Genomic DNA, 16,847 nt, shown 5'->3' with positions numbered 1-16,847 from the left:
GTGTATGTACATTTGTTATTTTGATAGATACTGTCAAAATGCTTTCCAAAAATACTTCACTAATTTACATTTCCCCAACAGTGTAAGCACTTAATATAATTAATGTTTAATTTTTGCTAAGTTGATGGGCCAAAAATGTTTCATTATTGTTTTAATTTGCCTTTTCCTGCTTACTGTGAGATTAAGCATCTTTTCATATGTTTATTGGCCATTTGTATTTCTTCTATGAATTAATTACTATGTCTTTCCCCAAATTACTATTAGTTTTTTAATTAATTAAGATTAGAGGAAATTGTTTCCAATAACATGACTGCCTGGACTCTGGACTGATATTTCTGAGTTAAACAGTAAAACTGCTAGTTAAAATAACAAATACAAATTATTTTTAAAGAGCTGGCCAGATAACAAGAATTGATTTGTGGGGGTGCCTGGGTAGCTCAGTCAGTTGAGTGTCTGATTCTTTGTTTCTGCTCCAGTGGTGATCTCAGGGTTGTGGGATCAGGCTTTATGCCCAGTGAATTTGAGTTTTTCTCTCCCTCTCCCTCTGTTCCCTCCAATACTTCCCCTTGTACATGCCTGCATTCTCTCACTCTCTCTAAAGTAAATAAATAAATCTTTCTTTAAAAAAGAATTTATTAGGTCAAAATCTAAGGTAGGGCAGGATCTCAGACAAGAAAAGAAATCAAGGAATCTGCTTTAGTTTGAAAATATTTGTTGAATCAGGCAAACTTGAGCTTCAATTTCGTCTTTTTTTTTCTTTAAGATTTTATTTATTTATTTGACAGATATCACAAGTAGGCAGAGAGGCAGGCATAGAGAGAGGAAGGGAAGCAGGCTCCCTGCTGAGCAGAGAGCCCAATGCAGGGCTCGATCCCAGGGCCCTGGGATCATGACCTGAGCCAAAGGCAGAGGCCTTTCCCACTGAGCCACCCAGGCACCCCTCCACAGTCTTTTCTCTCACAGAACCAAAGCGAATTTAATAGATTTCCAAATTTTCCAACATCGATAAAGAACAACAATTTATAGGTCCAAAAGCAGGATAAATAAAAAAACCAAAGAAAGGTAAATAATTAGAAATCTATACCTACCCATAAGAGTAAAATTTATTATTTTTTTAATTTATTTTTTTACATTTTTATTTCCTTATTTTTAAAGAGTAGAACCAGGCCACCAGGTGGTTCAGTAGTTTAGTGTCTGCCTTCGGCTCAGGTCATGATCCCAGGGTCCTGGGATGGAGCCCCGCATCAGGCTTTCTACTCAGTGGGGATCCTGCTTCTCCCTCTCCCATTCCCCCTGCTTGTGCTCTCTCCCTGTCAAATAAATAAATAAAAGAAAGAAAGAAAAAAAAATACTTAGAATATCACAAAGAAAAGATTTTAAAGGCAGCAAGAAGGGCACCTAAGTGGCTCAGTCAGCTGAATGTCTGCCTTCGGCTCAGGTTGTGATCCCAGGGTCCAGGGATTGAGCCCTGCGTTAGGCTCTCTGCTCAGTGGGGAGCCTGCTTCTCCCTCTTCTGCATTTCTTCCTGCTTGTGCCCTGTCGTTCTCTCTTTCTCTCTGTCAAATAAATTAGTAAAATCTTTTTTTTAAAGATTTTATTTACTTATTTGACACAGAGTGAGAGAGCACAAGCAGGGGGAGAAGCAGGCTCCCCGCTGAGCAAGGAGCCCTGATGTAGGTAGGACTCGATCCCAGGACTCCCGGGATCATGACCTGAGCCTAAGGCAGATGCTTAACTGACAGAACCACCCAGGTGTCCCATAGGAAGTTCTTAAACAAGACCCAAAGGCACAAAGCATAAAGAGAAATCTTAATGAATTTAACCACATCAAAATTCCGGATTTTTTAAAAAAGATTTTATTTATTTATTTGAGAGAGAGAGGAAGGAAGCACGAGCAGGGGGAGGGGCAGAGGGCAAAGCAGGCTCTCCACTGAGCAAGGAGCCCACTGCTTCGGGCCTCCATCCCAGAACCCAGCGGTCATGACCTGAGCCAAAGCCAGACACTTAACCAACAGAGCCACCCAGGTGTACCCAAAGCCAGGATTTCTTTCAGTGAAGCTCACCACAGATAAAGCTAACAGAAATATACATAGTACAGTTGCAACGTCTAAAACCCATTTGAAGGGCACCTGGGTGGCTCAGTCATTAAGCGTCTGCCTTCAGTTCAGGTCATGATCCCAGGGTCCTGGGATCGAGCTTCACATTGGGCTCCCCGCTCAGCAGGAAGCCTACTTCTCCCTCTCCCACTCCCCCTGCTTATGTTCCCTCTCTCGCTGTGTCTCTGTCAAATAAATAAATAAAATCTAAAAAAAAAGGAGAAAAAAAATCTGATGTATGCGTACAATGGAACTTTATGCAGCAGGAAGAGGAGGGGAGAAAGAAAGAAAGATAAAGGATATGCCCCTATGTCATTTATCAAGAGAGCAACGATTTTCCCAGGAGCCTTACCTATTAGACTACCGTTCCTCCACCAGACACGGTCATACTTAACTAAAACGTGACTAGAGAGAAGGGGGTCACAGATAGGGGTTGTGTCCTCTAATTAGTGATGTCTAACACATAATCTGGTAGATTTCTTCTAATTGTTGAAAGAATTACATAGCATGCATTCATCACATTTTACTGTGATGGCTAGAGGGACAGTAGCCATCTTGTGGACATGAGGAAAAGTCAAGAGGCTCCCAGAGAAGGCCCTGCCATCATCAGTTTATATCAACAACAGCTTACCCTTGAACTTCTTAATCTTGTGTGAAGAATAAACCCCTATTTGGTTAAGCCACTTGTGGCCGTTAGGGCTCAACAGTAGGCAACAGAAATAGATGTGGCCAGTTTAGATGTAAAGGAATAGAGAAACAGGTTCTAGGTTCAGAAACAACTCCCAGCTTTGAGAAGCACATGACTTCTGCCTGTGATCGGGAAGCAACAGTCATTACTAGAGGAAGCTGATGAATCAGGAAGCTCCTCACCAGAGCCCCACTGCATCTGTCCTGCTCTGTGACAGTAAAACACATGTCCCGTGGTATTTAGCTCTGTTCCAGATTTATGTCTTGCACAAGAGCAGAACCTAAATCACGGATTCCTGGCTCAAGGGAATCGAGGAAGTGTCGTTTTGGTTTTCCAGCTTCTGTAGTTCAGAAGAAACATGAAAAGGAGTTTTGGATCAATGTTGGCAGCCACCAAACCAAGGAGACCCGCTTTCGGTTACTTAAACCAAAGACACTCCCCACAGATACACTTCATAGAAAGTAACGAGGAGCCATCTCCAAAAAAGCATGGTGTGAAAAAAACAAACAAACCAGAATGAGGTCTGTCACACAGTTCTAGGGTGCAGGTTAAAACATACATAAACCACATAGAGGAGGGGAGGAAAAAATAAAATAAGACTGAAATCAGAGAGGGAGACAAACCATAAGAAACTCTTAACTCTAGGGAACAAATTGACGGTTGCTGGTGGGGAGGTAGAGGGGAGGAAGTGATGACTAACTGGGTTATGGACACTGGGAAGGGCACTTCACGTAATGAGCACTGGGTGTTGTGTGTAGAGGGTGAATCACTAAACTCTACCTCTGAAACTAATTTAAAAAACATACATAAACCAATACTACCTTTTTTTAAAAAAAAAAAAGATTTTATTTATTTGACAGAGAGAGAAATCACAAGTAGGCAAAGAGGCAGGCAGAGAGAGAGGGGGAAGCAGGTTCCCTGCTGAGCAGAGAGCTCCATGTGGGGCTCCATCCCAGAACCCCCAGACCATGACCCAAGCAGAAGGCAGAGGCTTAACTCACGGAGGCACCCAGGCACCCCAATAAAATACCTTTTTAAATGCAGTTTACATTTTCAAGAATATATACATGCCAATTGATAAAGGGAAAGCAGGAGCATAATAGGCTGTGGGGGATCTGTGAAGAAAGAGATAAATAAAGTAAAATAAAAAAGTTCTCGTACGGGCTGATGGTGGGAGTGATATAAACAGATGACCACGGTTGGCTCCGTTTTCTACACCTGAGGTCCAAAACTGACCCATTACATTTAATATTTAGTTTTAATTTACTTTAAAGAATGGTTCAAAAATTAATACATAATTGTAAATAATGTAATTCAATTATTGTAATTTTTTAAAGACTTTATTTATTTGACAGAGAGAGATGACAGTAGACAGAGAGGCAGGCAGAGAGAGAGAGAGAGAGAGAAGCAGGTTCCCTGCTGAGCAGAGAGCCAGCGGCTTAACCCACTGAGCCACCCAGGCGCCCCCAATTATTGTAGTTTTAATGCAATCTAAATATTCCATACTGAATTTACCATATCAAAACTAGTCCATGAAACTTACTATACCATAATTCTGTCCTCCTAATTAGACAATTCTTTATATTTTAATTTCCCCAGAACCTCAAAAAAAAAAAAAAAAAAAAAAAAAAAAAGGCCAGGTAACCTCCAGAGCTCCACCTCCCCGAGTTCCAGCCCCTGTTCATCGCGATGTCTGCACTCGAACCCTCTCCTTCCACCACTCCAGCTCCGCGGAAGGGAAAGAGACTTCAGGCTTACGCGGCTGGGTAGGGACCCCTCACGACCCTCCAGCCTCGGAAAGTTCTGCTACGGGTTCGGGAGGTGGAAGGTGAGCACGTTTTGGCGGGGCGGGGTCTTACCCAGAGCCTCCTCCGCGGGGGAGGAGCCTCCTTGATTGGGCCCCGCCCACTCATGGGCGGGCTCTCTGGCCGGTCCTGGTCTCTGGGAGAGGAGGGCACCCGCCCCTCCCGGTCCCCCCCCGCCCCCGCCCCATTCCCGTTCGCTACTGACCCGGCTTGATCCAGCTCAGCTCCGGGGTGTTTGCAGCAGCTCTTTCCCTAAGTCCAGCCATCTGTTACCTGCCTTGTTTCCTGGGGAGAGCGAGTCCTCCTCCCGCTGTTCTGGAGATCCCGCAAGTGTGCCCCCAGGAGCCTGGGGGCTGCTGCGGGCCCCGGCAATGACTGCCTCCTAGGGAGCCTCCACACCTGGGTAAGGTCCCGTGGGAAAGAGAAGACCGCCCCTCTCCTTGACTCTCACTGGGATCCTCACAGCGAACCACTTCTGCCCTCTTAGGGCTCCTGCCCACAGTTTGTCTTCTCCTAAGTTGGGTAGGGTGCTGGGACCCTTCCCTGGCGTACAGGGAGAAGTGTTCCCCTCCGTTCTGTGTTACAGGTGCCAGCTGCGTGACGCTGAGGAACGGGCGTTCTTGCCCCCACCCCGCGCTCCAACTGGAAGAGGAAGAGCCGGAGTTGCCCAGGGGTGGGCTGGGCATGTCTGAGTCTTCATCCTGCCCCACCGGCCAGGAGACCCCTGCCCCAGGCTGTAGGCTGGGGGCCTTGTACTGGGGCTGTGTCCGCAATGACCCTGTCCAGCTTCAAGCCACGTTGGATGGTGGGGTCTCCCCAGAAGAAGCCACCGAGGTGGATGGCAACGGGAGGGTGAGCTACCTCAGGTGTTTCCCAGTGCAGCTAGAGCAACCCTGTGTCCTTGCCACAGGACATTTATCCAGTGCCTGGATCCGTGGGAGGAAGGGAGGGGTCGAGGGTAGGTCTAACCAGAGGCTAAACAAGATGGATGTGGGTTTAGAGGGCACAGGGGCTCCAAGGAGATCCTGGAAAAAAGCGCAGGGGCTGAGCTGCTCCTCCCCCAGACAGGTCTCATGGTTGCCTGCTACCGAGGCTTCGAGAGTGTTGTGGCTCTGCTCAGCCGCTGCCCTTTCCTCGATGTGAACCAGCAGGATAAAGAAGGGGACACTGCCCTCATGCTGGCTGCCCAAGCAGGTGAGAGACTGTTAACCTTACCATCCACCAGTTTCCCCCACTTCAGACAGGGTCACAATCCCATACTTTTTGTATTGTGTTCTTCCACCGCAAAGACTGTTGTGTTTGGTGGAGGGTGAGTTTGGGGCTTCATCACCCTCTTTGGGGAGAGCTAAGCTCTGTCCTTGGTACTCTGCAGGCCATGTGCCTCTGGTGAGTCTTCTGCTCAACTATTACCCGGGCCTGGACCTGGAGCGCCGAGACCAGCGGGGGCTAACAGCACTGATGAAAGCTGCTGTGCGGAACCGTTCGGAATGCGTGGCTGCCCTCCTCATGGCAGGTGCATGGGGCCTGGACCAGGATTTGTGACAACCAGTTCCTCCCCAAGCCTTCCAGCCTGAGGCTTAGTCAGCCGTGTAGTTACAGAGAGAAGAGAGGTGGACACGGAGGATCAATCTAGGCCGACTTCCTGGAGGAGGGGAGTGTGCTTGAGTTTCTCAGAATCAACGAAGTCTAGCTATTGATGTCTCTGTTTTTTATATATATATATATATATATATATATATATATGTTAATATTTTTATTTATTTGACAGAGAGAGATCACAAGTAGGCAGAGAGGCTGGCAGAAAGAGAGAAGCAGGTTCCCCACCGAGCAGAGAGCCCGACATGAGGCTCGATCCCAGGACCCTGGGATCACGACTTGAGCCGAAGGCAGAGGCTTAACCCACTGAGCCACCCAGATGCCCCTTGATGTCTCTGTTTACATTGTGCATGTTGGTCTCAGAAAAGAAAGCTTGGGAGGAAAACCTAGACCAGCTAGAAAAACAAAAAATGCTGATATCTGGAACCAGACTGTTGGGTTCTAGTTTTGGCTCAGCCACTAGCTGAGTGACCCTGGGCAGAAGCCTTCTCTCTCCGGGACTTACCAGTATAAAGAGGGTGTTGGTTTTCTCTGGGATGACTTCTGTCTCTGACAAGCCAGGGTTTCAGGGACACGATGATATGTAGTTGAGGCGTGTGGCTGAGTGGAGTTGTTCACACTGCTCATGAAGTCTTGGGCCTCCACTATTTCTTCAGGTGGGACTACCATCTGTTGGTCACCCTGGGGACCCCTGGCCTCCAACTCTTCCTTTCCCTACCCCATCTGACTGTGTTTGGGATGAGAAGGGAGAAAACTCTGCAACCTCCTTTTACCCCAAAATGACTGTTATCTCCCCAGCCCAGATTAGAGGGGTGTGGTGATGAGAAGAATGAGGAGTGGGGGCCCATAGGACCCCCCTCCACTTGCCCAGCATTTGCCACTCAGGCCTCCCTTGTCCTGGGCGACCTGCCCACAATCTGTTCCTCGGCTCCTTACAGGTTTACAGGGCCCTCCACCAGGTCTCTCTGAAGTCTTTTTTACTCTCTGGACTTCACTGTTTTCTTCTTTAGTCTTTTTTTTTTTTTTTTAAAGGATTTTATTTATTTATTTCGGGGAGAAAGAGCACAAGCAAGGGGAGTGGCAGGGAGGGAGAAGCAGGCTCTCACTGAGCAAGGAGCCCCATACGGGACTCGATCCTTAGACTCTGGTATCATGACCTGAGCTGCCGCCCAGGTACCCCTTCTTCTTTAGTCTTAAACAGGAGATTGGGCTCTGGGGCTGATACTGTCCTGAGACTGTAGCCGGTCACAGCTCCCAGATTCCAGCTGCAGAAGGAAGGGCCTCTGTGGTTTGTAATCCTCCCCAAAATCAGTCCCGGGGCTAAAGAATCTGCCCTTCTGCAAGTCACCAGTCCCTGTCCCATCCCATGTCACTCCTGTGCCCCCTCCCAGGTGCTGACCTGACAGCGGTGGATCCTCTTCGGGGCAAGACGGCCCTAGAATGGGCACTGCTGACCGACAGCTTCGACACTGTGCAGAGGATCCGGGCGCTGCTGCGGCGCCCCCAAATAGAGCAGCTGAGCCAGCATTACCAGCCCGAGTGGCCAGCCTTGCCTGGGCTCGTGGCTCAGGCCCAGGCCCAGGCCCAGGCTACCCCATCTCTCCTAGAGCGACTGCAGGCCACTTTGAGCCTCCCCTTTGCCCAGTCTCCTCAGGAGGGGGGTGTCCTGGACCACCTCGTGACCATCACCACCAGCCTGGCCAGTCCCTTCCTCACCACGGCCTGCCATACCCTGTGCCCTGACCAGCCACCTGCGCTGGGCACCCGAAGCAAGTCTGTGCCAGAGCTGCTAGGCACTGCCCCACCCCCTCCCCCAGCCCCCCAACCCCCCCAGGTAGTCGCTGGCTCCCGGGTCCTCATCCCCTACCAGAGCCGTCAGGGTGTGCTGAGTATGTGCCCTCAGTGGCTACAGCCCAGGGACAGTAGTAGCCCCAGGCCCCCAAACCCCAAGATCCGCCTCTCCAAGGCACCCTCATCTTACACACAGTACAAGCCAGAGCCCAGGCGCAGAGAGAATCAAAGCCTAGCCCTTCCTGTCTGGAGATACCAGGAGCTCAGGATGGAGAGGAAGAGGAGGGAGGAGGAGGAGGGTAGGTGAGCACAGAATTAGAGGAAGATGGATGAGGCCAGGCTGAGAACAGGTGATCAGGTCCCTCCCTAAGGCTCCTTCACCCTCTAGAGCCCTTTCTGCTTTCCCATTGCTCTCTGTACAAATGCTTCTGCGCTCTCCTTGAGAGGTTATTCATACGGCATTGTTTGCAATCATCAGAGTGAAAACAACCTAAGTGTTCATCAACTTAGCTAGGCAACTAGCTAAGTTCCTTATGGGTGTGATCATAGTACATCCATAGGATGTATTCTGCACAGTGGTAAAACAAAGTTAAGGAAGCTCTGTATGTTCTGATATGAAACTGTCTTCGAGATGTATTAAGTGTCAATAATCAAGGGGTGAAACAGCGTGAATGGCGTGCTACTGTTTGTCAAGGGAAAATGTGCACCGAGATAAACTTGATGGATACAAACGTATACTGAGTACCAGGGAGCATTTAACTACTTAGTGAATGAAGGAATGAAGGAGGAAAGGAAAAACCGTTACCTGACGGTGGAGAGAAAAATGCCTGAATAAGATTGGAAAGGCAAGTACAAAAAGGTTTAATTCCTACTTAGCAATAAAACCATCCCTTTTTTGTTCTGCCAGAGAAAAATAGTTTGCTATTTATCAGTCTTCAGCAGCTTAACCTCTTAACTTTATGTAAGGTCTGGGCCCTAATAAAGAGTAAATAGTATGTCAGACAAAATTACTTTCCCTTGATGACCCATAGGTGGGGTTATTAGCCAATGATCTAAAATTGCTTGAAAAGGCACTTAGTAATTTTTTGTGTGTGTTATTTATAGTTTTTTTCTCACTTTTTTTTTTTTTAGATTTTATTTATTTATTTGACAGACAGAGATCACAAGTAGACAGAGAGAGAGGAAGGGAAGCAGGCTCCCCACTGAGCAGAGAGCCCGATGTGGGGCTTGATCCCAGGACCCTGGGATCATGACCCGAGCCGAAGGCAGAGGCATTAACCCACTGAGCCACCCAGGCGCCCTACTTTTTTTTTTTTTTTTTTAAGATTTTATTTTTAAAGTAATCGCCACACCCAAGGTGGGACTCAAACTCATAACCCTGGGATCAAGAGTCACGTGCTCCTCCGACTGAGCCAGGCAGGCGCCCCTGGGTATTTTTTCTTAATGCATTTGCTTATTTGTAATAGTAAAAGCAACCATTTGCAAAGTGCTTACTATATACATTAATGTGTTTAACACTCCCAATAATCTTGTGAGGGTTTTATCTTTGAGGACACAGGACACTCAGAAGGGAAGGCATTACCTGGGGTCACACAGCTAGAAACTGGTAGAGATCAAGATTGAGAGCCAGCCATCTAGTTGTGGAGGCCAGGCTCTCCACTGGAGCCCTGCTGCCTCACTGGAACCTCACTGGGAAGAAACATGGTCGTTTGCTCAGCAAGATGACTGAGCAACTGACCCAGGGCAGAAGGGAAACTTTTCACTGAATATCTTTTTGAAACTTTTGACTTTTTAAAAAAAGATTTTATTTATTTGACACAGAGAGAGAAATCACAAGTAGCCAGAGAGGCAAGAAGAGAGAGAGGGGGAAGCAGGCTCCCTGCTGAGCAAGCCCTACGCAGTTCTCAATCCCAGGACCCTGAGATTGACTTGAGCCGAAGGCAGATGCTTAACCTGCTGAGCCACCCAGGCAGCCCGACTTTTTTTTTTTTTTTTAAGATTTTATTTATTTGACAGAGAGACACAGAGAGAGGGAACACAAGCAGGGGGAGTGGGAGAGGGAGAAGCAGGCTTCCTGTCAAGCAGAGAGCCTGATGTGGGGCTCAATCCCAGGACCCTGGGATCATGACCTGAGCCGAAGGCAGATGCCTAACAACTGAGCACCCAGGTGCCCCGAAACTTTAGACTTTTTTTAAAAAGCTTCATTTTTTACAACAGTTTGAGATTTACAGAGGAGTTGTGGCAATGGTGCAGAGTTCCCATACTCCACACTCAGTGACCTCTTGTCAACATGCGTATAATGCGTGCATTACAATTAGTGAACCAATATTAATGCATTATTACTAAAGTCAAAACTTGTTTCAGATTTCCTTAGATTTTCCCTGATGTCCCTTTTTATTTATTTATTTATTTATTTTTAAAGATTTTATTTATTTGACAGAGATCACAAGTAGGCAGAGAGGCAGGCAGAGAGAGAGGGGGAGGCAGGCTCCCTGCTGAGCAGAGAGCCCGACTCGGGACTCGATCCCTGGACCTCGAGATCATGACCTGAGCTGAAGGCAGAGGCTTAACCCACTAAGCCATCCAGGCACCCCCCCCTTTTTTTTTAAGATTTTATTTATTTATTTGACAAACACAGATCACAAGCAGGCAGAGAGGCAGGCAGAGAGAGAGAGGAAAGCAGTCTCCCTGCTGAGCAGAGAGCCTGATGTGGGGCTCGAACCCAGGACCCTGAGATCATGACCTGAGCTGAAGGCAGTGGCTTTAACCCGCTGGGCCACCCAGGCACCCCTGATGTCCCTTTTCTGTCCAGAATTCCATCCACAATATCATATAACATTTAGTTGTCATGCCTTTGTAGATTCCTCTTGACTGTAATGACTTGTCTAATTTTCCTTGTTTCTGATGACTGTGGCGATTTTGAGGAGTACTGATCAGGTGTTTTGTAGAATATTCCTCAACTGGGATTTATTTGATGTTTTTCTCATGATGAGACTGGGGTTATTGGCTTTCAGGAGGAAGACCACAGAGGTGACATGCCATTCCCATCACATTCCATGAAGGGTACGTGCTGTGAACATCATGGTTGAGGGAACCTCGATCACCTGGCTGAAGTAGGGTTTCTCAGGTTTCTCCCTGTGATGTTTCTCTTCCCCCTTCCTAGATCATGCTCTTTGGAAGGAAGTCATTACATGAAGCCCACAATGAAGAAGTGGGGTGTTACATTCCAACTTCTTGGGGGTGGAGTATCCACATATATTACTCGGAATTGTTCTGCACAGAACATTTTGACTTTTTAGTCATGTATTACTAGATTTTGAAAAATTAAAAAATAAACCTGTTCTTTGAATAGGGAGAGCATGGAGACACACACTGAGGTGAGAGCGACTATTTGGGTTAGACGGTGTGTGATTTCTCCAGGGGGTTCTTTATGTTTTGTTTTGTTTTGTTTCGTTTTTAAGGATTTGTTTATGTATTTGAAATGGAGCACGCGAGCATGAGTCGGGGAGGGACACAGAGAGAGGGAGAGAGAGAGAAGCGGACTCCTGCTGAGCGTGGAGCCCACTGTGACATGGGGCTCGATCCCAGGACCCTGAGATCATGACCCGAGCTGCAACTGAGTCAGCAGCTCAGTTGACTGAGTCACCCAGACTTCCCTTTGCTGGAGGCTTCTGAAGGCAACTATGGTGGATTGGACTAGATTCCAGGCTGATTTACCATTTCCTACCTGTGATTAAGACAATTTCCTCTTGCCTCTGTTTTTTCATCTGTTCATGGGGGGAAGACAGAATTTTGGGAAAGATCCATTAGAAAATCTGGGTTAAGAGGCCCCATTAAACTGTAAAGTGCTACCAAGGTTTGAGGTACTGTGGAAGGGTCCTGGGGGACTGAGTTTGACTGAGCTATTTCTGGGCCTCCGGGATGGAGCTGGGGTCCTTTCCTCCCATTGAAGATGGAAAGAAACTACCTCTGCCAGCTTGGAACAGTGTGGTGGCTACACGCTTCAGGCTGGGAGATGGCTGGTGACCTTGGGCAAGTCATTGAGCCTGTCTGAGCCTCCAGGCTCTCACACACACCATGGAGGTGACACTAACATGTCAGCACGGGGCCGCTGAGAGAATTCAGCCAGCTGGAACTGTCCTGGCCTTAGCATCACTATTGCCCTATTGATTCCTCATGACCTTCCTATTTTATAGTCAAGGGAACAGACCATGATTAAGGGACTTGCGCAAGGTCACCAACTGATAGAGGAGAAGTGGCAGTCGGAGCTCTCGTCTGTGGACCCTGGAGTCTGTTTCCTTTCCACAGCGGCACATGGCCTCTGCCCATGGCCTGGCTGACTGGGCTTTCTGAGCCTCTCCCTGCCACGTCTAACCAGCCTGAGTTGTCCTAGGGCACAGGGGTGACGTCAGCATCTTCAGGACCAGAGAACTAACCCTCCGTGCTCGCTCTCCCTCCTGGCCAGCATGGGCTGGATCTGGGCTGGGGGCTTCCACAAGCAGGCAGCCATCCTCCCACAGAAGCAGCCTCTTCACCTTGGAGCCCCACCATCGGTCCCCAGCCATCCTGGGGCAGCTCTCGTCCCAGGTCTGCAGTCCCACAAGTACCCCACCCAGGCCAAGCAAGCCTTTTGTCCCGAATCCTCTAACAGCTTCTGACAGCCTTTCAGGCTTCCAGAGAGGAAAGACACCGATGGGAGCTGCTCTGCTTGTGCCGCCCAAACATCCCAGCTTCACCACCAACATCCCAGCTTCTTCCCATGCCAGGCCAGCTCCTGCAGCCTGGCATGGAGTCCCCGTCAGTCGAGGCCGGGGAACCCAGGGCCAGGTTCCTGACTGTGCAGAGCATGGCCCTGCAAAAGCACCCTGCTCAGGCCAACTCCTGACTTTGGATCCCGGCTCTGCTTCTGACCATCTCCATGACCCAGGCCCACTCCCAGCCTCAGTCTCCTAATTTGTAACATTCAGCCGTGATAGTATATAATCTTTACTTCTCAGGGTTGTCCTGCAGCCTAAACAGGGGGTGGGCTATGTGGGCACTGAGTGTGGCCCTGCCTGACAGTCAGCAGCCCCATCAACAACAGGTTTTGTGACTGGGCTGATCTGCAAGGGGTGTGGCCAAGGGGGTGGCTCTGGGGAGAAGGCCAGTGGGACATGTCCTGGGAACCCCGTGGCATCCCCCCATGACCCCAGGATGCTACTCTGGTGGGCCTTGAAGTGGAGACATGCTTATCCCAGACAGCTTTCTCAGAGCCGATCCTGGAAACTCTTCCCCCTTCCCCCCGGGGCACTCTTGGCCCGCTGCCTGTCCATACAGCACTGACAGCAGCCAGCCTGCTCCCTGCATGTGCCTGTGCACCCTCACCCTGCCCAACAGGGGCTCCTACAAAAGGGACTGAAAAGTTGGCTTTTCGGACACACTGGGATGTCAGCCAGCCTTGTGAGGACTCCTGGGACAGCCTTCCCTCTGTCTTGCATGGGCCGAACCTGGGTCTGTCTCCCCAGTTCCTGGCTCTGCGCCTAGCCCCTTACAGGTGTAATGAATGTGTGTACATAAGAACTAAGTTCAGGCTCCACCAAAGTCTGGGATGCTTAGAGCACCCTTTGTTATTGCCTTCCTCTTTATAGGGACTGTCCTGGTCTAAGAGCCAGTGTCCCCAGTCATCCCAGGGCACACCCCAGAGAAGTCCTGCTGGGCCAAGCAAGACAAGGTAAGGGAGTACATATATGTAGGGAGGACAGAGGGACAGGTGGAGACTCATTGGTTCATGGTCCCTTTCTTCTAAGCTGGGGCACCTGGACAGGATTCCCTCCCCTCCAGCAGTCATACTTCCCAAATGGTTGGAACCATCCGTGCATCTTCCATTCCCCACACTTTCTTCCCCATTCCCCACCCATTCCTGTCCCTGGCCTCTGAGTACACTTCTGCCGTCAGATTTCCGCTGGCCTCCCTGTCAAACCCACCTGGCCAGGGTTCCTGCAGACAATCGGAGCCGTTCCCTTCTCTCCTTTTCCTCAGAGGGACCCTGGCTGTTCATGGTTAAAGAAGGTACCACATCCGTAGGAGGACTGACTGGAGAGCAAGGCTTGGAGTTGGAGGGACTGTGCAGCCTGGATTGGTCACACGGGCAATGTCATGTGCCAACACACCACCAGCCCAGGTCCCATAGGGCCCTGCAGTTCCCCGGGCTCAGAAGTATACACAGGCCCACTGCCCCTCCCCCCAAAAGGACACATAAACCCACCCCGTCACAGGGACACAAAGACTCAGACCCAGGACTGGGAAAAGTAAAGACAGGGTTCCCTGTCCCTGGGGTGCCATCCCGCCCCTCCCCCAGCCCTGCTGCTCCCCAGCACTCCCCATTCCCCAGCTGTCCAGCTCCAGGCATTGCCCCTTGGACTGTGCTCTGAGCTGTAGACTGTCCAGCTCTTTGGAGTGGGAGTTGGTGGGGGGAAGAGGGCCAAGGCTTACCCTCGAGGTCACCCTTAGACCTCGCTGAAAAGCCGTGGTCCCTTGGAGGAGGAGAGAGGGGAGCAGGTCAAAACCTAAATCTTGCTTGGTGGTTATTTACTTCAGACCTGCCTTGGAGACCTCCCGACCTCTGTTTCCTACATCTGTGGCCCTGATCTGCTGTGGGGGAATTTGGGGCAGAGGTCTGTGGGTGAGGAGGTCCAGGGATCAAGAGCTTGCTGATGGCCGTCCATACCAGGCTGTCCGGGGCTGCAAGGCCAGAGCCCGGGCACGGATGCCGGAGGGGTGGGAAAGGGGCAGGATTTATGGCATTTCCCCTCCAGCTGGAAACAAAGGCAGATTCCTGTGTCCAGTTCCAGCAATCCGGTCCCACCCACCCGAGTGACTGGAGCTGAAGGAAATCCCGCTGGCCTGTGGCCTCACCCAGCCACCCAGACCCTCTTTCGAACAATCTCTCCCAGCTGGGGCTATAACCAGCTCGCAAATTCTGGGGACCCCCCTCCTTGTCCAAATACCAAGCCCTTCCCATTGGGTTTAGTCCGTTTAACCCCTCAGACTCTGTCCTCAGGCAACAAGGGTCCCCTTGGCACCATCCAGGAGCCTCCCAGACCCCCAACCCCTTGCCGGGCAACTCTGCCCACCCTTGCCCTACAAATTTGGGATCTGCTTTTCTTTAGAGTGAAGAGTCTTGATGACTCTATGAACTCCCATGCCATCCTAAATGCTCAGCCTGAGCTTCCAAGCATCTCTAATGATCTTTCAATTAACAAAACAAAAACAAATAAATGGCCTACATTCCAAAGCTTTAAATTAAGGGCAGAGGATGCCTGGGTGGCTCAGTTGGTCAAGTTGGACGACTCTTGATCTCAGGGTCATGAGTTCAGGCCCCATGTTGGGTGTAGAGAGTTCTTAAAAATAAAATCTTAAAAAAAGAAAATAATGCCTGAAGGTTTTAAATGTAGAAGCAGCTGAAAGACAAATATTGTACGGTGTCACTTAATCCAAACCAAGGCAAACTTACAGACACGGAGAACAGAAAAGTGGTTGCCAGTGCTGAAGACTGGGGAACTAGGGAGAGAGGTTGGTGAAAGGTAAAAACTTGCAGCTAGAAGATGAATAAGGTCTGGGGATCTAATGTAAAATATCGTGACTATCCGTAGTTGAGAATACTGTCTTGTATAATTGAGATTACCTAATTGTGTAGAACTTAAATTCTTTCAAGATTTTATTAATTTATTTGACAGAGAGAGAGAGAGCGAGCCCACAAGTAAGCAGAGTGGCAGGCAGAGGGAAAGGGAGAAGCAGGCTTCCCACTGAGCAGGGAGCCCAATGAGGGGCTTGATCCCAGGACCCTGGAATCATGACCTGAGCCAAAGGCAGCAGCCTAACCAACTGAGCCACCCAGGCGCCCCTAGAACTTAAATTCTATTCCCAAAAAACTTCTCAACAACAACAACAAAAAGATAAATATGAGGGTAATGGATGTGTGGGTTTGTTTTTTTTTTTTTGGTTTGGTTTTTTTTTTCATGGAAAGAATCCTTATACCTTGTATCTGTGTATGAAATCTTTATGATACACACTTCAAATATCTTATAATTTTATTTGTCAACGGACGTCAACAAAGCTGAAAAAAGAAGGAGAGACAGCAGTGTGAACATACTATTCAGAGTTAGCAAATGAACGACAGAGAAAGGAATAGCTGAGACTTTGGGAAGGGGGTGGGCCTCAGCAAGAGGGTCTGGGGCTGGGCACAGGTGCTTCTCCTTATAAGGTTTCTCTGCAGAATCCCATTTCTTTATTTCACTGCCCTGCTTATTTGGGATCTTTAGAATTTTTTTTCCGGAACGGTCACCTCATCCTTCCAAGTCCTCTGCAGTGTGCTCTGCCTTCCTCTGGATAGCTAGCCCTCGTGTAGGTACCTAGAAGCCCACGAAGCAGCAGGTGGTACTCGTCTTGGACCGGAAACAGAGCCTCCTAAAGGAAACAGAGCCTCTGATCACCTGCCTCCCGGTTCACGCTCTTTCTCCCACCCCACAGCTCAGCCTCCCTCTTGCACACAGCCAGACATCTGTGTGGGTTTTACAGCTGGTAGGGGATTCTCCTAGATCATTTGCCTTTAGGCAGAGAATGTGGTAGAGAAGGAACGGTCAGCACCTGGCACAGGTGTGGAGATGAAGGTTCACATGCGGACACTCCAAGTCCAAGCCCAGGACTCTTTCCCACAGCAGTGGGGCTGGTTTGGGGGACAAGTCAGAGCCTTAAGGGAGCCTATGGGAAGGGGCCTGTGGGGTGGGGGCCAGTGGGGAGGGGCAGTGGGGAGGGGCTTGCTGGGGAGGGGGTGGTGCTGGAGCAGAGCCCCAGGCTGCACCGTAGGCCAACTCACCCTGAGCCATTGTGTGG

At 49.4% G+C, this 16,847-nt stretch overlaps 1 protein-coding gene across 1 annotated transcript; it reads left to right on the top strand.

The window, feature by feature from the left end:
* The first annotated feature begins 4,822 nt into the window (after nucleotides 1-4,822).
* ANKRD33 (ankyrin repeat domain 33) lies at nucleotides 4,823-8,295 on the top strand. The gene is given in 5 exon segments (XM_059187490.1): nucleotides 4,823-4,992; nucleotides 5,176-5,441; nucleotides 5,654-5,783; nucleotides 5,962-6,102; nucleotides 7,577-8,295. Coding segments are annotated over 4 exon segments (1,158 nt in total). The 5' UTR covers nucleotides 4,823-4,992; nucleotides 5,176-5,273.
* Nucleotides 8,296-16,847: the final 8,552 nt, after the last annotated feature.

This window comes from Mustela lutreola, chromosome 8 (genome assembly GCF_030435805.1).
Source record: "Mustela lutreola isolate mMusLut2 chromosome 8, mMusLut2.pri, whole genome shotgun sequence".
Lineage (NCBI taxonomy): Eukaryota > Metazoa > Chordata > Mammalia > Carnivora > Mustelidae > Mustela > Mustela lutreola.
Note: the sequence above shows the minus strand (reverse complement) of the source record. Positions and strands in the feature narration are given on the sequence as shown.